The sequence below is a fragment of the Hyaena hyaena genome, unplaced genomic scaffold (genome assembly GCF_003009895.1).
Source record: "Hyaena hyaena isolate Hyena2069 unplaced genomic scaffold, ASM300989v1 scaffold_501, whole genome shotgun sequence".
Lineage (NCBI taxonomy): Eukaryota > Metazoa > Chordata > Mammalia > Carnivora > Hyaenidae > Hyaena > Hyaena hyaena.
In genome coordinates, this window is record NW_024081135.1 from 929,283 (window position 1) to 953,603 (window position 24,321).

The following is a 24,321-nucleotide window of genomic DNA, read 5'->3' on the forward strand; positions in this document are numbered from 1 at the left end:
TATAACTGGAGACAGGAGGAGTCATAAGGACACCCAGTGCATGGAGGGAAGACCCAACAATGAGGCCATGCTGGCTGAGCACCCTCCGTGCCACTGGCCCACCCCCAGATGAACTGCCCTGACCCCGCCAAGCCCTGCCTGGCTGACCAGGTACCAGTGAAGCCCTTTGACCCGCCGCCATCCGGGTCAGGAGGGTGGGCTGGCCTGGCCTTGGGTTCTGTGTTGCCTCCCATGTCCCAGAGGACAAGGGCGCAGACACACGTGCCCAGAGAGGTGCCTTTTCCTGCCCCTGATGGAGTCAGGTTTTTTCCAGCCAGGCAACTGGGAAAAACACCCTGGGTTATCTCTGTGCCAGGCCAGTTTCCAGAGAGGAGGGGTGGGGCTTCCCCCGGAGGCAGAGGGTCCACGATTGAGGAATAACTTACTTCTTACTGCTCTGAAGCCACAGGAGCTGAGACCCAAGGGCTCAGAGGACCCTGGGCTTTTGTCCCAGCCCAGCCACCGAGAGCTGCGGAGCTTTGATGCCTCATCCTCCCTTCCTGAGGCTGTCTCAGTACCACGTGGGCCACCCCGCGTGTCTAGTAGAGTGCGGGTGGGCCTGGAAGGTCCTCTGAAGTCACATTGCACCAAAGGAACTGGAGCGTCCCAGAGCGGAGAGGAGTTCCCAGCTTGCTGACCAGGAGTCCTAGCTCTGGCGCCTCCAGGCTCCGTGACCACGGGAATATCCCTTCACCTCCCTGAGCTGGGTTCTTCAGCAAAAAAAAACAGGACTTAAGAACAACAATGGAAACCATCTCAGGGTTGCTAACTGAGGCAGAGCGTGGGATGTGCCTGCTTCACAGGAGGGAGCTAGAGGACAGGGCCTCAAGGGGCCTGGTCGGTCTGTCCACGTTTTTGCAGGACAATTTTCGGCAGATGATGCCGTCGAGCTGGAGGACCTGGGGAGCAAAAGCGGTCCTTCCTCGTTGTTATAGGGCGTGACTCTCGACTGAGCCTGCAGGGTGGGGGTGCACATCACGGAGGGAGTGGACTCTCTATCCCCAGAGGTGCCAGCCCAATGTAGATCAGCACCATCCAAAACAGCGGCCACCAGCCACTGTGGCCAGTCTGCACACAGGTGAGCTTTATATGTAGAGCAAATGCCAGGTCTCAAAGACTTCTTATGGAAAGAAAATAACATAAAGTGTCTCAAGATCTTCATGTTGATTACATATTGAGATGACAGTATTTGGGGGGTATTCGACGAAGTAAAATATATAATTAAATGTAACACCCCCTTTTTAACCTTTTTGGTATGGCTACAAAAATTTAAGTTGCCTGCATGGCTCATGTCGATTTCTGTTGGGTGGCTGGTCAGTTCCCTGTTGCTGAAAGCATGGCCCTAGCACCAACAGCATGGCCTCGTGGGGGCTTGTAGGAAGTACAGATCCTGGAGCCTGCTCTTCCACATCTGCTCCCTAGGGAATCTGCGTGCCTGTGTAAATGTGGGATGCCTGGCAGATGCCTCGACTGGAGGTCTTGGGGACCTGCGTTTCAGGCACAGAGTGGGCTCCAACGGCCCGAAGTCCAGCCTGCATCATGTGAAATACTAATGGATGCCTTTGTCCCTGAGTCATATACTTGGTCCATGGCCATCCTTCGAACCCTGCTCTCTCGCACCGGGAAGCAAACATACTTTCAAGAGAAAAGGGCAGCTTTGCGAGGGACTAGTCCCTGTTAGAAGTGAACGTGGAATGCACCATTGGTTGGCACCTTGTAACTTTTCAAAGTCTGGGAAATAATCTCAGAAAATAACTGGAAAACAGATCTGTGTGTTAAAGACTACAAAAACCAATGTGACCAACTCCCCCTAAATTCCTCCTCTTTTTGCTCTCTGAAAACTTGGCCCACGGGCATTACATGGCACTAAATATAGAAATGGTAAGCGAGGACATCACTCAGAGGTGCCACAAGTTGCCCAGGGCCTGTTACGGTTGAGTTGTGAACCATTGAGAGCTGGGAGCTGTAATTAAAATGCTGACAGCCTCCCAACTATGAGCAGGCTGGGCGGGAGCAGGCCTGGGAGCCCACAGGAGGGGAGCAGCGAGGGTGGTGCCTTTCCGAAGGCATATGGGTCCAGGTTCAAAGTCCGCCGTTGGCTTTCCAGGACACAACCAAACCCACACTCCTCACAGGGTCCGGAGGCGATGTGCCCTCCCCCTGCCCAGCCCCCCTCCCAAACGCGCCCATGTGACTTCACCTCCTACCCTCCCCACTCTCCCCCTGCCCCTCTCTCCCTTCTTCTCACTGTGCTTTCCTTTTTCATCATGGGATTTATTGCTCTCTGACAGTACATTCTCTCTCTGATTATTTGTTTGTCCTCTGCTTTCCCTCTGGAATGTCAGCTCCATAAAGGCAAGTACCCTCTAATCCCAGAACCTAAACCAGTACCAGACACATAAATAGGTGCTTGATAAACATTTGCTGAATTAATGAATGCATGGATTTCCATCCCTTTCTTTGAGCTGGTCTGGTGATCTCACTGGGAAAATGTCCAACTTGCCAGCAATGAGCTCAGCTTTTCACCCACCCATTCAACCAGCCATCCTTCCAAATAACCATCCATTCATCCATCCATCCATTCATCCACCTGTCCATCCACATAACCATTCATCCAACGATCCTTCCAAATACTGTCCATCCCTCCATCCTTCCAAATATCTATCCATCCATCCAACCATCTTCTAATATCTACCCATTCAGTCGTCCATCTATCCATCACATAACCATCCAACCATCTGACCAACCACTCAGCCATCCAAACCAACCCCCATATGGTTAGACCTCTAATCCTGGGGTCTCACCATCCCACCATTTGGGGTCTTTTACCAAATCCAGTTTGTGCCATCATGAATATATGCAGTGATTCACCATTTTCCTCTGTTACTACAATGTAAGAGCCTCAAAAGCAGAAGTATTATATCTGATTTCCAATGCCTAACACTTAGGAGTGAATGTTTACTGGATGAATATTTTCTCCTTTCTCCTTATTTACTTCCTCTGCATTTCCCATCAGACTGTGAGCTCTCTAATGGCAAGGGCAATGCTTTCAGTCACCTGTAGGTCTCTAAAATCTCACACGTGACACAAAGAAGATACTATAAATATGTAATGAATAAGTGAGTGAGTGCAGAAGAGAGGAATATAGCAAAAGTATAGACTCTGGACCCAGACTGCATGGATTCAGATCCTGCCTCTCTATTCATTAGCTGTGTGACCTTGGGTGAGTCAATGAACTTCTCTGTGCTTCAGTGTCCTCATTCATAAAAGGCAGTTGACAACAGTACTTACCTCACTAGGTTGAGATTGTTATGAGTTAATAGAGATAAAGTACTTCATATAGTGCCCAGAGTAAGACAAAGCCTACACAGGAGTTTAAGAATGAAAGCTCAATGTCAACCTGGCCCAGAGGAACCAATATTGAAGGCATAGGCTTGAGTTTAAAAGGCAGAAGGAAGCGTCTGTCTGAGCCTGCACTGTTCCCATAGGAGGCCTCCTATAGCAAACACTTTAACATTTCCCAGCTACACTGGGATCATTCGGCAAACCGTCAATATTATGTCAGGTGGTCATAAGTGCTATGTAGAGAAAGAAAACATGGAAGGGGACAGGAAGTGGTGAGGCAGATGGGGCAGCAGTTGCAAATGGAGTGGTCAGAAAAGGCCTCTTTAGGAAGGTAATACTTGAGCCAAGACTTGAGAAGGTGAAGGGGTGAATGTCTAGAGGGTGAACATTCCAGGCAGAGGAAACAGCAAGTGCAAAGGTCCTGAGGTAGGGATAGACCCAGTGTGCTTAAGGAGCAGGTGGAACAGAGTGAGCAAAGAGGAAATAGAAGGGGATGAGGTCAGAGGGTCACGGGGGCCCAGGTCATAAAGAGCTTTGTCGGGCATTGTGAAGACTTGATGTTTACTCTGAGTGAGTTGGGAGCCACTACAAAGTCATGAGCAGAGGAGAGATGATTTCACTTATGCTGGAAAAGACTGCAGGGGTCGAGGTGGGAGAAGCAAAACAAGTTAGGAGGCTGTTGTGCTACTTCAGGGAAGAGATGATGGTAGCTTGGGCCAGAGGATCAGAGGTACGGGCTGTTAGAAGGGGGAAGATTCTGGAAAGATGTTATAGGTAGAATCAACATATTGGATGCAGAGTGTGAAAGAAAGCATCAAGGACAAAGCCAAGCTTTTGGGGCTGCACGACTGGAAGAATGGAGCTGGGGGCTGGGGGCAGTGAAGCGGGAGCCCGTTTGTGGGAGAGGTGGGGCTTCCAGCAGACATTCCGGGGTGGACAGTGGGAGGAACCTGCATGTGTGAGGCTTGACTTTGGGCGGGGAATCTGGGCAGGAGATGGGACTGGACAACCCTGCAGGTCCTGGAAGGTGGCATGTTCCTGGTACCCGTGGCGTGGGGACCAGAAAGGACACGGGCAGGGACCTCTCGCTGGAGGTGGCTGCTCACACATGACTGACAGACCCAGACAGACCGCCCTTGTTTGGGAGCCGGGAACACCAGTGTGGCATTGCAAGGGCTTGGTCTCCTGTTCTCTCAGTAAAGTGACAAATCCCAGTGACCTCCCAGACATCTGCTCCTCACTCCTTCCAGCGTGCTACCTGTCTGGTATGTGGGGAAAATGGAGCTTAAAGAACCTTAGGAATAGAATATAGGGATTAAAACCTAACTGTAACAGGACTACTATCGTTACTAATAATAATATTCATAATAGTGGCTACTATTTTCTGAGCCCTCATCATGGTCCCATTCAGCCTGCACAGCACCTCTGGGAAGTACACAGATCATCAATTTTCTCCCAACTGAGGCTCAGAGGGGGAAGGTTGCCAAGGTCACGCCATAAACAAGTTTTGCAGTTGGGATTTTTATCGTAGCACTTTCCACGGCCGTGTCATCCACGGCTCCCAGTGTAGAACAAAAGTCCAACATCCCTTCATGAGTCAAGAGCACAGTGTGGCCAGGAGCCCCCTGACCTGCCTCTCCCCACCCCCAGGACCCTCAAAGCCCAGGGGAGAACTGCTCCCCACAGGCAATCCTCCTAGCAGACTGCGTGGCACCCAGCCAGATCCTCAGTTGCCTTGCCTGCAAAATGGGCACATTTTCCCCCCTCTCTTGGAAGAAACTTTCAAGCCTTGGCCATCAAGGTGTTAAAGAAAGGTTTTGCAAATTATAAAGTGTTTTACCAATGTTCTTGTTAGAATTATTACTTTATAATACAACAAATCCTCTAGGCTCCCTCTCCCCCAAATATACATATACATACACACACATATATTATATATATAAACATATGTGTGTATATACATATCACAAACTCACTATATATATATATGTGTGTGTGTGTATACACACACACACACACACACACACACACACTATTGCAGGCTGAGAAGAGGTTGCATAGAGCACAGGCTACAAAGGCAGACGGCTGGGAGAAAATCCTGACTCACATGCTATCCATCTGAGCAGCCTCAGTGTACCACTTAACCGATCTGCACCTCAGTTTTCCTCATCTGTAAAATGGGAGTAACAACACAGACCCTTCCCTGTGAGATTGTTTATGGAGAGCACCTGGAATGGGCAGCCACATATTATGTCAGGCCTTGAGAGACCTGCACAGAGCAGCTGAGTGCTGGGCTCTCATGGCCTGCATCCTCCTGGCCCCAGGGCCTGGCCCCACCCCTAACATCCCAGAAGGCCCTGAGATAAGGTAACTCATTCTGCTACCTCTGAGACTGGCCAGGAGCCTGAGATGCGGCTCAAGTCATTGCCTGGACCCCAGCTGCCCAACTGTGGAGTGGTGTTAACAAGGATTCCCCTACCTCCTGAGGTTATGAGGCCAAGGAAACAGATTAACTCTATGGGACAGAGCAAGCACTCACCCCTGTGTGCAGCGTTTAATATTTGTAACTCTAAGGCACATGCAAGGTCATGATTTAAAGAAGCCCATTTCTCAGGCAAGGAGACTTTTTCAGGACACGCCGATGCCTGGAATTCTCTTCAAAGGACACGCAAGCTTTCAGATTTAGGGAAAGTGACCTGCCTGCTCCCCCATGTTGCGGGGCCCCACCCTGCTCCTCCCTCCTCCCCTCCAGGACCATTCCTGCCCTTCTCGCCCTGTCTCCCCCTCCACCACCACTTGGCTCCTCCTCCCTTCATCCCAGCAGATTTGATAACACCCAGGAGCCCCAGTCCCCCTGCTGAGACAAAGGCAGCAATTGTCCCCGGTGGGCGCCTTCTGACTAGGTCTCACCATGGTGAAATTGAGCCCCCTCGGCTTCACCCCACTTGGGAGGCCCCTCAGGGCCCCCTCCCCACCTCAGTTCGGTTTCAAATGAGTCCCCTGGCTGAAGGGCCAGCAGCCACACTGGGAATTCCTTCCAAGAGAAATCAGATGGCCACTGTTTGAGAACCCCCAGGGCTGGCTGGGGGCCAGGAGGTGAAAGGACTCGCTCCCACTGCTGCCAGGACCTTCTTGGGTCCCCTTAACAACACACCACTGTCTGTGTCCACGGCTCCCCTAAGCTGACAGGCGCTGTCCACTGCTGTCCACATTCCTCCCTGCAATGAGGAAACCGCCCAACACAATATGGGAGCCACGAGCCACATGGGGCTCCCCAGCACTGGAAATGTGGGCCGAGGAGCTGAATGTTTACTTTTGTTTGTAATTGATTTAAAAAGCCACAGATAGGGGCGCCTGGGTGGCTGAGTTCCTTAAGAGACTGACTCTTGATTTTGGTTCAGGTCATGATCTCGTGGTTCATGAGTTTGAGCACCGCACAGAGCCTGCTTAGAATTCTCTCTCTCTCTCTCTCTCTGCCCCTCCACAACTCGCTCGAACTCTCTATAAAAATAAACAAACTAACTAAAAATATATACAGGTATGGCCTATGGCAAATGTAGTGGCCAGCACAGCTGTAAGCAACCATGTCACTAAGAGCACCTACTGTGTGCCAGGGTCCATCTCTGGGAGGTGCCAAGGTGGCCTTCACAATTGTCTGGAAAGACGACAAGGATCTGGCAGCACAGAGATGTGACCCCCATGGTGACATCACCAGGCTCAGCAAGCCCCGAAACCTTGTTAAAACAGAAGGTGCCCCAGGTCTCCGCACAGGTGTGGGCACCAGGCATGCCCAGGTGCGGACATCTCATCCGGTGGCGTCCTGAGCCCCCCGAGGGGCAATGTGCAGAAGTCTCTCCACATAGCCAACTTCCCTCCTGGCCCCAAAGTTTCTGGGTCTCCCAGGCAGAGGACGGTGGCCCAGGACTTGCCCAGGGCCCCCATGCCCAGAATGGGAGAGGAGTCATCCACAGCTTCCAAATGACCAGCCCCTGGGGCCTTTGCCGGCGGGAGCCGAGGACTAGAGAGCCTCCAAGTTCCCCAAAACAGGGCATCTGACAATCTCAAGAAACATTTTAGAATCATAGGGGTGTCAGAACTGGGGGTGAGGATAAATGCATCCAAGTCCGAGAACCCCTCCAGCTGCTAATAAGACAGGTCAGTGGTTGAGAACTGAGGCCGGAGTTGGCCTGCTAGGGTTCAGATCCGAGGGTAGCCCCTGCTGGGTGCCACCTGTGTGACCTTGGGCAAGTTTCTGAACCTCTCTGTTTCTCAGTTTTTCCATTTGTAAACTGGAGACAACACCACAGAGAGCTAACCTCATACAACTCTTGTGGGATTAAACCCAGCACATGCATTTCAAGAGCTAAGATTAGAATAGTGTTTTTATTCCCCAAGCAAACACCAGCTGGTCTCGCTTTCTGGGAGCAAGTTTTCTCTCAGTGGAGCTGAAACTTGCATCTTCCCATCTTCCTCTATCATGAGTCCTGGTCCCGCATGCCACCCCACCGCCACCCCCCAACCCACTCTTCAGTGACGGGAGGCTGTCCACTCCAGGCTGAGCCACCTGAGCTACCTCCTTTTGGCCTGCCCTGGGCAGCTTGTGCCCATGCCCAGGTCAGGGTCAGGAGGTGCAACATGGGCCGCTGAGTTCCAGGCACCATGGAGCTGGAGACCCAGAGACCTTTGTCTTCTATAAGCTCTGCCCCTGCTTCCCAGCCCCGCGGCCTGTCCATCCCCTCCTTCCCCAGCACCCACTGCTATCACAGAGGCATCACTGATGGGACCTGGCTGGGCCCTGCCCTGGCTGTGTCATCAGAAAAAAGTAAAAACACTTCAGGTCTCGGGAGGCATCCTCTTCCTGTACCTGGGCTGATACTCCGACGCCTCCTCAGCAGCCTCCACTCCAGACTGGTCCTGGCTCCTTCCTCTGGGTCCCCATACCCGGCCTGGCCGGCCCAGGGAGCTGGCCCCCACATCAGCACACACAATGCCCAGCCAGGCTCCTGCTGGGCCAGCCACAGGGGTCGGGCACGAATCTCACTTTGTTCTGTGAAATAAGCCAGTCGCAAAAGGACACATACGGCATGATCCCACTCATATGAGGTGCCTAGGTCAGGCAGATCTATAGAGACAGAAAGCAGGATGGCGGGTGGCGAAGAGGGTGAGCGGGTACTTCCTGTTTAATGGTTTGGGAAGTCAAGAAATTTCCGGAAATGGACGATGGTGATGGTTGTGAAACAAGGTAAATGGACTTCTAGCACCAAACTGCACGTTTCAAAATGAATAGGATGGTGAGTGTGACCCTCTGTGTATTTTACTACAATTATAAATAAATAAATTTTAAGAAAATAAGAGAGAGGCCATTCGTTGATTTAAAAATGATTTGGTCATTAGAAAACGAATCACAGACTTTGGCACCAGGGTTCAGTCAGTTCTGAGCCAAAACCAAAAGCACTATCCACAAAAGGAAAAATTGATGAATTGGACCTGATCGAAGTTCAAGGCTCTGAAAAGACCCCGTGACAAGGAAAAATAGATAAACTAGACACTGAGAAAAACCCATTAGCAAAAGCCACATGTCTGACAAAAGGCTAGCAAGAAACCTCAAAACTCAACAGTACAAGCAAATAATCTAATTGGAAAACGGACATATAGGGGCACCTGGGGGGCTCAGTCAGTTGGGCGTCTGACTCCAGCTCAGCTCATGATCTCACAGCTGGTGGGTTCAAGCCCCATGTCAGGCTCTGTGCTGACAGCTCGGAGCCTGGAACCTGCTTCAGATTCTGTGTCTCCCTCTCTCTCTGACCCCCCTCCCCTACACATGCTCTTTCTCTCGCTCTCTCTCAAAAATAAATAAATATTAAAAAAATAAAAATAAATGTTAAAAGTGGGCACGAGACATGAGAACATTGCACTGAAGAGGAAATATGGATGACAAACATGCACACAGAAAGACGGGCGGTTCATTGGCTGTTAGGGAACCGCTGGTTAAGGCCACAGCGTGACATTGCACACGCCTACCAGAATGGCAGCAATAAACACCAGTGACAATGCCGGACGCGGGGAAACTGGGTCCCTCGTACATTGCGGGGCGGGGGGGGGATGCGCTTTCTTCCCAAACGAACCAGACAACTGCCGTGCATCCCGGCGTTGGCCTTTATCTCAGAGAAAGGTTGTGTGTCATGACTGTATCAACATCCATATCCAGGATGTGATATCATACCACCGGTTTGCATGCTGTCCGGGAAAACTGGGCAAAGCTACGCACTGTCTTTCTGTGTTCTGACAACTGCATGTGTATTTATAACATGTCTACATCACAACATTGAATTTCAAACTACAAGAAACACAGTAAAAATTGAATTTGAGTTGAAAGGCATATATTTTCTTAGTATAAGTATGTCCCACATAATATTAGGGACATACTCATACTAAAACAAGTATTTGTTATCTCAAATCCAAATTGAACTGGGAGTCTTGTGTTTTTATCTGGCAATCTTACTCTTGGGAAATTCCCCAAGGTAAGAGCAGATACTTGTCATTTCATTCATTCACTGAACAAATATCTCTTGAGCACTTAGTACGTGTCAGGCACTGTCTTAGGCACAGGGAAAATGGACATATAGGGGTACCTGGGGGGCTCTGAGCAGGCTCTAGGCTCTGAGCTGTCAGGGAACACACCTGTGACCTTACCTAATCCTTACCCTGTGATGCAGGCATTGTAGTGGAAGAAAATGGGCAATAAAAACATAATGAGCTGTGTAAATAAGATAATTCATATGGTGGTAAGTGTTACATAGTAAATAAAGCAGAGTAGGATCCAGAGAGAGCTGAAGTGGATGTAGGGGAGGAAAGTCTGGGTCGGGGGGACTCCTGAGAAGGGGACATGTGAGCAGAGACCTGAAGGAATAGAAGGAGTTGGTGATGCAAAGATTGAGGGAAGAACATTCTAGACAGAGGAAAGAGCAAGTGCAAAGGCCCTGAGGCAGGAACATGACTGGCAAATTCCAGGAATGTATGGCTTCAGACAAAGCTGGTATCCACTGGTCCTAAGAACCCTGTGTCCTTCCCTTCCCCACCATAGAGTCCCAGCATGGAAGAAACTGAAGCCCTGGAGGTCAAGATTGACCCAAAGCTGCTACTGGCTCATGTCCCTCAATTCCAGATAGAAGCCTTTGCATCTGGGAAGGTGAGAACCCGCAGCTGCTCTGAATCTGGGGCAGAAATGGAGGGCACAGTGGCCCGAGGAGGACTCGGCCTCACCTGGGCAGCCGGCTTCAGACCAGGTAGGGCTTGGCTCTCCTCAACGTGCCACCACTGACCACTCTATCTGGTCAAATATGCAAGTGGCCCTCGGGACAGTGGAGAGGAGCATAGCTGAGTAAGCCTTATCTGGGCCCCGCCCCAGCTGCCAGGGGCCAGGTCCCTGGTGTCCCTTGACTCACAGGCCTGCCTACAGCCAGGGCAGGGTGAGAATCCAGCTCCCAGGAGCACCCAGACCAGACGGGGCAGGGCAGGAAGGGACAAGACTGCCCCCTCCCCCCCCCCCCACTCCCGTGAGCAAGAGGCTGGGGAGGGACTGGAAGGTGACTTCTCGCTCCGGTGGAATTCCATCCCCCTGAGCTCACCTCCCTCGGAGCGAGCGGCACATTCCAGCAGGGCCAGCCCCATCCCAGCTGGGCCCCCATCCCTGGAGGCTGCGTCTCTGGGGCTCAGTCACCACACTCCCAGGAAGGGATCGCTGAGGGCCCCTCCCTCCATCAAGGCCCCCAGAGCTGCCCCACACTTCCCTCTCCGTGCACAGCAAGACCTCGACAGCCTGCCCCGCCAGGTGTGCTGTTTGTGGAGGTGCCGAGAGGCCATTCCCCCAACCCCCTGGCTGGGGTTCCAGGCTGGGGCCTGGCAGAGGCTGGGCTTTCCTGCACCCCAGAGGGGCATCCTCCATGTGCAGGGGAATGCATCGGGAAGGGTCCCTGCACCCAGCTCTCCTTCCACCCCCTCCTCCTCCTCATAGACCCCCTGCCCCCGTGCCCATTTCCCAAGGGGAAATGCCCAGCTCTCCTGCTTTCCCACGTGAATCCTCCCTCTGGTCAATCCTACCAAAGGCCAGGGCTTCTGTTACTGCCTCCTGCTGGTGGCTGCCGGGAAGTGGCTCCAGCCAATATCTCACTCCAGAAGTAAGGTCTAGGCATCCATGATACCCCTGGGCATCGCCCCTCCTTGCAGCTCACAGGGTCTCCCAGTCCCCAAGGTACCCAAGTCCCCCTAATCATTTCTCCTGAGATGGGTCTTCCCCTTCCCCAGGTCATGATCCTGGTGAGAAGACCCATCCAACCATCTGTCCCCAACACAGCCCAAGGCAGGTCTTGTCTACTCTGCTTCCTAACCAGCTGTCCCTCCCTACTCTTCCGAGGCCCCTTCTGGGTTTGGGTCCCTGCCACCTTTACTCAGTTGTCCACTGTGTCTCAGAGAGGGCCCGAAACCTGCCTACGCACTTCTCCCCCAAAGTCTCTTCAGGACCTTCCTGCAGAAGGGGAAAAGTCTCACTCCTTGAACTGGCATTCAAGGCCCTGCATTTGGTCCTAACCCCTGTGCAGCCCATTCCCTATTACCCCTCTCTCCCCATACACACAGAGCACCTCACACCAGCCACCTGCACTGCCTGAACTATCCTCCTCCTTCCCGCTTGCCTTGTCCACCTGGAGGACTCCTACTTAACCTTCAAAGCCCTGCTAAAGAGTCCCCTCTTCCTCCTAGACGTCTCCAGACTTCTCCAAGAAGAAACCACTCCCTCTTCGTTCTGTGTGGCATTTCTCCTGTGGAGGGCAGCTCTGAAGCATATTTTTTCTTCCTCTGATCTGACGCTCTCACGAGACTGAGCATCTTGAGGGCGAGAACTGTGGTTAGTTCATCTCCCCCAGAAGGCTAGGAAGAAATCCTGCAAAGCCGCAAAGATTCTGCCATCTGAAGATGTCAGCCCAGTGCTTCTGACGCCTCTCTCCCTCCAGCCAAAGACCCCAGGATTCCAAACTCCACGTGTGAGGGGGCCAACCTAATATTCTACCACCCCGACCTGCACGGGCTGTGATTTCAACCCAAAACTATCATGCCCCTCATTTTCCAATAGGGAGAGGCTATACTTCTAAAATCGCCTTCCCCAAAGAGCTGTTGGCACCCGCATTTCTATCTTCTCCCCTGATTGTTCTGATTCAACCCTGAGGGTCACACAACTGCACGAGACGGAGGGGAAGCCCCACTGGCCTGTATCAGTGCCCCCACCTCCCCAGGCCCAAGGCCCACATCTGCAGGTGAGCGCCTGGCTCTGCCCGGGCTCAGACCTGCACTGGATACCCATAAGGGCAGGATGCCCATGGCGTTTATCCTCCCTCGTCTGCCAGGTGAGGCGGTGGCCGCCCTGGGTCCCCAGTCGTGGGGCCCACCACCGTACCTCTGCCCCTTAGGACACCTACCCCTTCCCTGACTTGTTCCCTCTTTTGTGTCTCACCAGCAGCCAACAAGCCCAGAGCCTGTGGTCGGGTTGAGTCTTGTCTTCTCACAGCAGGAGCAAGGGAGCCAGCGATAAACACATCTGTGATCCTTTCCAAGATGCTCAGTCAGGAGCGGCTGCGGGCTGGCCCCTTCTCTGCTGTCAGCAACCCACCTCTGCTGTGTGTGGGGCCCACGGAAACCTACTGGGCGGGAGGCCCTGCAGTGGGACCCCATCTGCTTGAATAGCGAATAGCGCACTGCAGGGCCCTGCGGGCATCTCACCCCCCCGGTGCCCTCACCTGCTGCCCCTGACTAGCACCCGAGGGTACAGAACAAATTGAGGATCATGGCCCCATTCAACAGATGGGGAAACCGAGGCCTCCAATAGGGACGGGACCCTGAGCTGATATACACTGAGCCTTACTAACCCCAGGCTAAGTGGCTGACCTTGCTCCTTGCCCCTGACCACTCGGATACGTGCCTGGAGACTTGGGGTGCCCTGTAGCAGGGAGTGACAGTCTGGCCACAGCAGGGCTGGGCTGGAAAGCTGCCTTCCCTCTGTGCCCTGCCCGCGTAGTATGGCCACTGCCCTGGGTGGCCCCCATTTGCACCCTGCAAAGAGGTGCTCGGGTCTTTTCCCGTCTGCACTGGGGAGTCCCGAATTCTACTTCTGAGTTCTGGAAAATACGTAGTGCCGGGGTGAATGGCTGCTCCCAGAAGGTCCCCTCAAAAGTCCTCCCAAACTAGAGTGGAGCTAGGTGTGGGGAGTACCCTCCACTGGGTTCCTGAAGCCAGGAGAGTGGTTCCTGCTCAGAAACGTCACGTGGACCCAGCCTGCCGCTTTTTCCCAAACCCTGTTCCTGATGCTGCCCCAAGCCTTACTCAGTCTCCTTGGAGTCAGTGTCTGACTTCTGTACCTCCTCTGCTCCAGAACCATCCGTGGCTCCCCAGGGACCATGAGGCACTCAACCATTCACTCTGCATGTATGTAGAAAGCCTCTGTAGGCCAGGCTCTGGTGTGTGGCCATGAATGAGACACGCAGGGTCTCTGTCCTCACCAAGTTTATGACCTCGGGAGGGGAGAAGACCCCGGAACAAGGCAGCATCTGAGAAAGGGCTAAGAAGGAATTGAAAGGGAAGCTTCTCTGAGGAGGGGACATTTGAGCTGAAACTTGAACAGTAAGAAGAAGGCGGCCCCGGGAAGATCTGAGGGGAGAATGCAAGGCCCTCTCTGCTTCTTAACCTGGCAGGCGACCTTGCAGCCTACTCAGTTGCTATTACCCCTTCAGGGACCCATGGACCAGCTGGTCTAGGGCCCCTGAACGGACCCCGAGCCCCCACCTCTGGACCTTTGGCCATCGCCTCCATACAGCAAACCTGGGTTGCCTTCACCTCTCTTCTTTGCCTAGCCAAACCTCACTCATTTGGGGGGCCCACCTCCTCCAGGAAGCCCACCAAGGTTGGTTTTATGATCTCCAATAGCCCCTAGCATCTGCATCACCCCAGAGCTGCCTGGAACAGCAGCCACAGGCCCCATACCCACTGCTCAAGTCCTGTCCCATGTGATACATGCAGGACTTTCTTACCCAGGGCTGGGAATTCTCTCCTTCGGTTTTCACAGGGGCCCAAGCAGGGTAGGCACAGGTGAAGAAACTGAGGCCAGGAGAGGGAAGCCACTTGCCTTCCTTCCATCTGCCCCCAGGGAGTGAGAGCCTCCAGGGCAGAAGGGAGCCTGTGACCTGTAACCTCAGCCCCAAGGCATGATCTGACCACAGAAATAGGAAGGAACGAGTAGCTGGGGCCCCTGGAGGGGCATGCTGGCTGTAGGTAGGCACTCCCAGCCATGGGATTGGATGGGCAGGGCCTTACATTTTACCCCAGGACATCATCCTGGGCCCAGCCAGGTGAGCAGCTCTGCCTGGTGACTCACCCTGGCAGCGGGAGGCTCTGACACACAGGATGTGGCAAGAAGCTGGAAGGGGGGGGAGGGGGGCTGAAGGCAGCAGGACGGGCTAGCTGACCTGTCATTCTTCTGCAGGCCAGGGGTCTCGCTCCCCTCCAACGTGTGCGTGTGCTACCCCCAACATCACCTGCCCGACGGACTCCCTCTCCCACGACACCTGTTAGCACGACTTATCACACCCAGCCTGTGCTGAGGACTACTTTTGTGCCAGACTCTGGGGTAAGTGCTTCCCGGCCCTGTCCCCCTCCCTGAGGACACTCCCGCCAGCTCTGTCCCCTTCTCGCGAAGGAAGGAGCGACAGAACCAGAACGTGAACCCAGGCAGCCGGCCCGCCCTGCGACCACCCCGCCCTGACAGCGCGCAGCCGGTAGACCATGCCGGCTCCAGAGCCAGAAGCCCTGGGTTCAAATTCTGACTTTGCTCATTAGCAGTGGGAACCTTGGCTTGTTGCCTCACTACTCTGTGTCTCCACATCTTCACCCGGGAAATGGGGATCATGAGAAGACCAATCACAGGAATGCCTGAGGATTAAGTGAACAGATAGAGCCAGGGCTAGGAGACTACCTGACCGACGGACAGACTCCAGCAGAACGAGATCAGTGCCCCTTAACCATCTGCTGCCCGAATGGGCAGCTTGCAGCCCACACTTTGCCAGAAGACACATGTGTTTGAGCCTCTGGTCATCGTTCTTTTCACCTTTTTCTGTATTTTATTTAAGGGTTGCCGTGACTGCCAGGTTCAAACGCCAACACTTAGAAGTAAAGGGACTACGCGTAAAAACCTGAGTAAAATCAGAGGGTTTGGTTTTCCTCGTTGTTGTTCCCGTTTCTGCCTGACCCCTGCGGCTTCCGGCAGCGCCCGCACATTCCTGTCAGCACAGGGGTCTATCCCTGGCCCAGTGGCATGGAGCCCTCCCTTCGGATCTGCGCTGGCTCACAGATGCTTCTCTGTGGAGCTCCAACCGGCCCCCAGAGACCTTCCTCTCCCAGCACTGCCTGGGCCCGGGAGCCCCAATGTGGGCTCCAAGCACCTTGGCCTTCACAGGCCCTTCCAGAGCCCATTCTCAACCTCAGGCCGCTGCCCTGGACAGCATCCAAGCCAGGCAGCTCTGACTTGGGCACCCTGAGATGCCTGGTCAAGCTGCCTGTGCTTGAATACTTCTAGGGATGGGGAGCTCACTTTCTTGGTAACTCAACCTGTTTCTCAGTGGCTGTGGCTTGTTCTCACACTGGTAGGACCTGCCTGTCTGTGACGCCCCCCAGCCATGGGCTCTCATTCTGTCCTCTGGGCGTGAAGACCCGTGTGCTCCCTTGCCTTGGGACAGCCAGCGCCTCAAAGGAGTGTCCAGTCCCCTTTCTATCCCAGCCACCTCCACTAGAAACATCCTGAAACATCCCTGACTCTTCTAAGCTGAGCCCAGAATCCAGGAGGATCTCAGGAGGCAATAAAGACAGAACAGTCACCTCCCTTATTTTGAGCTCCAGATCTTGATTAAGGTGGCCAATGGCATTTTAGCAGCCCTGGCAGCTGCTTCACAGGGATGATTCCTACTGAACTCACCTCAACCCCTCCCTACAGCTTGAGTTTTGTGTAGCTGATTTCTTGGACCCAAGGATAAGACATCACATCTGTCCCTCATTCCATCTTGCTGAGTCACATCCAATTTGTCTTAACAGGGACTGCATTACTCAACCCCTCCAGTCCCTGACACGCTTCATGCCCATACACAGATCCTGACCAGCAGCAAATTGACAATGGAGTCCAGCAGAATGAGGCTAAGGATGGAGCCCCGTGGCTTGCCACCCAGTGCCCGACACCAACCGTTAGGAACAAGCCGTGTCACCGCACATCTGTGCAAGCTGCCCGGCACCCCTCCCTGGCTGCCTACCTTTCGGCCTGCCTCGTTATTGTGTAAGTTCATGAGAGTGCGGGCGTTCTGCTTGATCTCCCGGGCATCCACAAAGACCTTGGCGAAGCCGATGCCGTAGCGGATGTCGGCAGAGCAGCCACCCCACTTCCAGCCCTCGTCCTGGTGGTACTGGCCTTGCTTCTCTTTGTCGCAGCCACAGTCACTCAGGTTGCCCTGGGTACAGGCAGCGGTGATGGCGTGGGCCACGCCGGCGGCGATGATAGCATACGTGAAGGCAGCCTCCCGGCTCCCTGCAGGGAGAAGAGTGGAAAGGCTGGGGTCAAGTCCAGGGCACCCTGGGAGAAGGCCGAGCCTGGGTAAGAAGGGCAGCTGAACTCACTGTAATGCTCGCAGAGATGGACTCCTCACCCCCAGGAAAGCTCCATGTTGGGCTGATGACAATGCCCGACACCCGCCAGCCCATTCGATCCTGTCACTGAACGCCCTTGGAGCTGTCCAGCCTCTGGAAGGTTGGATGAGGGGACCTCCTTGTCGATTACCACCCCCTCCCCGCCACACTTGACGGGGCCGTGTACGCTCAGCACACGCTCACAGTGGCACACTGCAAAGCTGCATGTCTTCAACACCTGGAGCCAGAGGCCTGCGCTTGAATCCCAGGAGCATCAATCCCTGGCTCTGGGACTCTTAACCAATGACAACCCCTCCTGGTGTCTCGGTCTCCTCGGCTGTAAAATGGGGACATGGCCACCATCTCTTTCTCAGAGCAATGACAGAGAACCTTAAGAGTTTGTCCGTGTCGAGCTCTAGGCTCTGTGCCTGGCTCATGGGTCCCTATTATCATTGCTGTGTCACCTGTCATTGACAGGTCCACCCCTCCTCTTCTCCATGGTCCTCTCACTAGACCTCTCCAGAGAAGGCTGGGACCTGGTCCCCTTCCTGTCCGTGTTCTCAGGCATTAGTCAGAGAAGGCAAGGTCTAGGGAAGGGATGAGGGACTGCCCACAGGGTGGAAGGGGAAGGAAGGGCCTGGACAGGAAGGGTCAGCAGAGGGAGGGAGTTTGGGGAGCACCAGGTAGTGCTTCACACAGGTCTTCCCAGCTGTGTGGAGATGCCCTACCAGGAGGCTGGGAACTGCCCGGAAAGATTTGCACAGGCTCTGCAGGATGGCGCTAGGGCTTTAAGTGGGAGTAAGAGGGTCCTGAGTAGCTGAGGCACAGTGGTGTAGCCACCCCGCCTCTTAACCTCTCTGATCCTTAATCTCTCCATCTGCAAAATGGGTCCAAGAGCAGCATCTGCTGTATGGAAAGCCCCAAGTGAACCCTCAGCAAGTTCACTCTCACAGTGGGGTAGGGTAGAAGCTCATGGAGGGCTCCCTGGAGGAAGAGTCCCCACGCCCAGAGCAGACAGATGAGGCAGGGCTGACCAGGTGTGAAGGGGCAGGGAAGAGGGTTGTGATGCCCGTGACCTCAACAGTGGGTGAGGAGTGGGTGAGGCAACTTCCAAGCTGCTTTGGACTCAGGCCACACTGATGCACACACAAGTAGATGCCTCCTCCATGCACCCCCACCTGCCTCCTGGCCTTGCTCACCTAGGCTGCTAAGACACAAGCAACCTGCCTCCCACGCCATTGCCAGCCACTACTTTCCCACTGCGCGGATGCACCAGCCTGTCGAGCCGTCGGATGGCTTTACTCTACCGGGGCCCTTTCTCCACCATCCCGTGCCAGCCTGTCTAGGGCACCCCCGTTCACATGATGCCTCCAATCACAGCTCCATCACATGCGGGCTGTGACTTGGACAAGCTCCTTGTCCTCTCTGAGCCTCAGTCTCCCTGTTTGTGAGATGCCGATGATGTCCATGCCTATGATAGGCGCTGCTCAGAAGGCAAAGGGGTGGAGCTGACAGGCTCAGCACAGTGCCTGGCTTGCCAGACACCCCTAAACTGGGGACTCTCTCCTTTTAACTGCATCTCGACCTCTGGAACATGGAAAAGGGGCATCATTACTTGAGCACCCACCAGGTTCCTGGCCCTGCACACATTATCGATCACATTCATATTAGAAATCACACATGTGTAACGGGGGCCCTGCAGAGGGCTGAGCATGAAGCAGCATGACAGGGTACAGCCACACAGTGGACACACGCATGGGCTGGACCTCCCACCTGGCAACCGGGCAGGCTGGATTCCTGACGACGCTTTTGTCAGGAATTAAGGAATTCCTGGCGTTAAGCATTAAGAAACGCTGCTTAAGATCGTTCAGTGTGCGGCCAGGCTTGCAGGAAGGCAAGGGAACGCGCGGGGACCATGTGCTGAAGACAGAACTGATCACCAGTAGGGCAAGTGGGAATGAGTTCTGGGGGAAAGGGGAGCTTCTGGATGAGGTCCTCAAGGCCTGAGTCCCACCAGGGCAGGACACTGGAAAGGAATGGAGAGAATTCCGGAGAGGGCAGGTTGGGAGTGCCACCATTCACCCACACACACCCAGCAAAGCCGGACCATAAACAGGCAGGTCAGACCTGGCCAGAACAGGAGGTGGGAAGGCGAGGCACGAGATCAGAATCTCCTGGAAACAAGGAGTCTTGCCCCTGCCTTTGAGATATGGTTCAGACTTGTCCTTCTGCATACTCAGGGGTTCCCAAGTTAAGGGGGAAGACCCCTCAAGAAGCAAAGATAACGCCACCGGGCACCAGCTCACAGCAGAGTATGAAACACACGAGAAAATAATACACTAGATTCAGCCAACAGTGAGATCAGACCCTCAATGACATCAAAGAAAAAAGTATCGGGATAGAGAGTATAAAGACAACAGGATGGGGGGTCAGCTGTGTGACCTCAGGTGAGTCATCTAACCTCTCTGTGCTCCAGGTCCCCCACTATAAAATAGGGGTGGCAACCACTCACTTTCTTAGGGTAGCTGAGAGGATTAGAAACACTAACAAAGACAAAGCATGTAGCACAGAGCCTGGTATAAGAAAGGGGCCCACATATTAGCTTTATTACAATTTCTATTGATGACGGTAGTAACGGTTCTTTACGAGATGTTGAGGAGGTAAAGAGTAGGAGGCAACATTGATCTGCATTTATGGTTGAAGAAACCAAGGCCAAGAGAAAGGCCTGGCTCGCCTGGGGCCACCCAGCTGGTGGGCAGTGACCTGAGCTGCAGACTCAGCCTCCAGACACCCCACACAGATCAAGTCTGTCCCCAGGGATTAAATGACTGGAGGTGTGGCAGGCACCACAGGCAGGCCCCAGCAGCTGAAAGGAGACTGTGTCCCCCTTATCAGGCCGAGAAGGGAGTATGCAAATTGAGGAGGGGGCAGGGAGCTGGGCCTGGCATCAGACACTTTCCCATCTCCCAGACTCCTCCCTGGAGGCGGGGCCAGGGGTAGGGTGGGGAGGGGTGGGACCAGCACCCTTTGTGGTGATTTTGGGTGCAGCTGCTCTACCCCCTCTGAGGCTGATGATCCCCTGGTCTCACTGAACCCCCTGAGCAGTGCACACCAATGCAGACGGTGAGGGGCAGACAACAAACCAAATATGGCTTCTGCTCCCAGGTACATCGCTAAGGTTGGGGAAGAGAAGTCAAACCCTGATGCAGTTAACTCCCCTGAGTTCAAGGTAAAGCCCCCACTCCAGAGTGAAGTCCTGTCATGGGCCATGGCCTTCACCTCCTTGCCAAGCTCAGCACCTACTAAGAAGTGGGTGAAACTGTGGCTTCAGAGTTCCCAGGGACCCAGGTACTGGCTGCTCAAGTCCAATGCCTCTGGGTGCTAAAGGGTCACTGTGAACCCTGCCATTGACCTTGATGTTGGCCTGGCCCACCAACATTGGACTGGCACTACCCAATCCCACCTCCTCCTCTCCCCCACCCCCGACCTGACTGTGGAGGAAACTGCCCTGTGCATCAGGCTACCTGCATATCTAATGTCAGGCCTGTTAACCTCTTTAAGCCTCTGTTGTTTCCTCTGTGAAATGGGCATAATGACAGCATCTATGTATCACAGGCTAGTGAGCAGACCGAACCATAGAACGAGGGGAAGGGGCTGAGTACAGAGCCGGGTATGTAGTAAGTGTTTGGTAAATGCCAGCCATCCTTGTTGTTTCTGTTATTATTACCTCCGGGACCCATTTTGCCTCATCGTGCTCCATTATGCCCCAAAGGACAAGACAGCCTCACACAGGGCCAAGTGCATGGGGCTGGTCCAGCCCATCTGTCTGCCCAGCCAAACTTCAGGTTCACAAGGCCATAACGACCACGGCTGTCTTGCTTCCATTGTTTACAACCCCCACCATCATGTGTGAGGGATGAATGAACCAGCTAACCTGCATTCCAGTTTCAACCCCGCGGGAGCTGGATGACCTTGTGCGAGTCACTTAACCTCTCTGCGCCTCCGTTGCCACACCTGTTCATGTCACCTACTCTGTAGGAAGAAATATGTCTCACCTGGCACAAAGCTGGTGCTTAAATAAACGGCAGTGAGCACTGCAGAGATTATGATGGATAGAGTTACAGGCACCCTGTCAGGAGATACAGAGAGAAACTCTCCCACCCCCGATTTAGTTTTTCACATAGCCCTCCTGCCATTTTAGATTGATTGGCTTATTGTCTGTTTCTCACACACCTACCACTCCCATTCCCCCCTGGAATATAATTTCCTTGAAGGTAAGCACTCTGTCATGTTCCCCATTGGGTCCCCAGGGCCTGGCACATAGTAGGTACTCAGTAAATTCCGTTGCATGAATGAAGGAATGAATGAAATTTCCAAACAGTGGCCAACAACCACATGACCTTTATTTAGGGCTTATTTGTCAGGCCTCCGGCTAGACACTTGGGGAAAGTGTGCTCACCTATTCCTTAGGAAAACAACCTTGACTGAGAGGTTCAGAGAATGTCTGACAGAAGGGTGGGGAGTAGTGGTGAAAGTGGCCCATGCCCACTTCCTCCAGGGTATCCACACAGAGTTAGCCAGAGGCCGGGGATTTTGAGGGAGGTTTTGGGTTCAGGGAAAAGGGATGAAAGTACCATCTGTTGAGCACCTACTATGTGCTAGACCCACACTTGACCTCCCAGCCCCATTGGTAGACACCATTCTCTGCAATTTTACAGATGAGGGAACTGAGGCTCTGAGAGGGGGAAATGATTCATTGAGGCCACCCACCTACAAACTGGTCAGAACTGGGATTCTAGACCCAAGTGTCCTTTCTCAGCCCCACCCCCTCTCTTCCTGGCTCCTCATTGCATCTGGAAGCCCTTGGTTAAGACAGATTCTTTTGGCTTAAGGCAGGGACGCTTATCAAAATGCCTTTATTTCTGTCAAGAGTTGCCATTCAGTTATCGGCTAAAACGTATCAGCAAATGATTTATAAGCCCCATTCAAATCAGATGGCTTGCTAAGCCACAAACAGGTTTTGATGGTAGGAAGAAGGCAGAAAAGGATTCCAGGATCTTAAAATCTCTGAGTCTCTGGATAAGAGGCCATGTTACACTCCTCCATCTCTGCTGAGTAACAACGCCTTGATTTATCAGTGGGAAACTGAGGCTCAGAAGAGTGACCTGCCCAAGCAGAGCCAGGCTGCAAACTTCCAAGTCACATGCTATCTCCGACCACTCTTGGGCAATGCCCTCGGCCCTGGCCATGCTCAGGGCTCCCAGGACAGCCCTTGGGAGGGCTGCTTGGGTGATTTCCTGAATGCCACCTCATTTGCCTCTTATGAGACTTCTGCACGAGTGCACCTGTGGTGTCTGTTGACATCCTATGCCCAGAGGCATAGTTCATCATAAGCAGGGCAAAGTCATAAATGCTTATTATTTGAGAGGCTCTTTCCAAGCACTCAATACAGATCAACTCAATCCTGACAACTGCCCTATGAGGTAGGGACCATTTTACATATGGGGAAACTGAGGCCTGGAGCAGTGATGCAACCTGGCTTAGCTCCAGAATCCAGCCCACTCTCCTGCCTCAAGGTTACAATACCCATTCAGTCCTCCTGACCCCCACTGACCCAGGCTCTTCCCCAGATCTCCCACATGGAGCCGGTGAGCAGACCATGCTGGGCTTGGCCACTGCTGGCCACGCTCCCTCCAAGAACAGACCCACCCCTCTCTGCCTAGACTGTCTACCTGCCCCTCCTGCCCAAGAGCAGAGGAAGGACCTCCGTCAAACCTCTGTGACCAAGCCATGTGCCCTGTGCCATCTCGCCGCAGATATCTCTTAAGCACCTGTCACGTGCCGGGCACCGTGCTGGGGACTGGGGTACTGAAAGGAGAGATTCGGACATGGCTTTGCCTTTACAGGGGAGCAGACAGCATGATCACATCACTCAGTGGCGGCTGAGGACTCAGAAGGACACAAATCAGGGCAGTGCTGTGAGCTGGGTACGCCAGGGGTGGTGCCTTTAGAGCTCAGCTCTCTGCGAGGAGAGGGGGCTCCAGGCCCCGGGCAGCCCACACCATGATCCTGACGTGGTATGGCCACGAGGAGAGCCGGGACCACAGGGGAGCCAGAGCTATCAAGCGTGGCAGAAGTTTCTGCCGGCTCCATCGTCCTGCCCTGCACAGATGCCCTCCACGCATCCTCAGAATCAGAGACTAGACTCCCAGAGCCAAGACGTAAACCCCACGGGCTCCTCCTGGAACAATAGGGTCACAGAACCCAGGAGACTTGCCCAAGGTCACCAGCGACTGTACACCAGAGGGACTAGAACGAGGCTCTTCTCCTGGCTCCCACGCTCACCTCCCCCACATCCTCCCTCACTCTCAGGGCACCCATATCTCTAGGTAAACTTTCCCTCCAGAAGCCCAGCCGCTCAGAACTTGGATAGGATGCAGCTTCTGCGTCCTTCCTCTCTACTCCTTATTCAGCTGGGGGACCCCCGAGCAAGGGCTCTGTCTCCCCGCATCTCAGCCCTCCCATCTGTAAAATGAGAATCACCAGGAGGAAGGACACTGCCAAGTTGCCATGAGGACTCAGTGCACCCTCTATAAAGAGCCCTGGCCTCTAGAAGGTGCTCAGTGAAGTGTTATCACCTAGGTGAAAATGGGGAGCCTCGATGGTGCCCTCCACACAGTCCAGCTCCATAATGATCCTGGTGGGTACAGAGGAAATAAGCTGATGACCAAGCCTGCCCGAAAGATTCCATTCCACCGCCCTGGGCAGCCACTGTAAATGGTTTGCACCGGAATATTATCTGGGTGTATTTACGGTATCTTACTGGAAACCACAAAGTGCATTGTATTTTTTTTCTTTTGCTATTTAAAGCCAATGGGTCAGAGAGTGAGCAATCTGCAGTGACACGGGCTGAAATATATGATGATTTGGAAAATATACAGATGGAAAAAGGTTGCTTTTGCCAGTCCCGTGGCACGGCAGCTCACAGCCCTTCTGGGCTCAGAATGCCACATCTGGCTGTCTCCATCCAGAGGAACTAGAGAGCCTCTTGATGAACAGCTGGAAGAATTGTGGGTGCTGGGAGCACATGTCTGGGCTAAGCCTGGCTAGGATAATAGGCCCTTAGAGCTGGAAACTGGGGGAGGGGCATATGCAGGCCCCCAGTCCCCACCCTTCTCTCCTGCCTCAGTTCCACCTTAGAGTCTCTCTTCTCTCTGGGCAAAGCCA

The 24,321-nt window shown here is 53.6% G+C and overlaps 1 protein-coding gene across 1 annotated transcript in view; it reads right to left on the reverse strand.

Annotated features, from left to right (window-relative positions):
- WNT7A (Wnt family member 7A) overlaps positions 1–24,321 on the reverse strand; it is a 60,788-nt gene that overhangs the window by 20,962 nt on the left and 15,505 nt on the right. Inside the window, exon 3 of the mRNA XM_039254945.1 lies at positions 16,725–16,996. Within this exon, the coding sequence (XP_039110876.1) occupies positions 16,725–16,996 (272 nt within the window). The remainder of the gene's footprint in view (positions 1–16,724; positions 16,997–24,321) is intronic.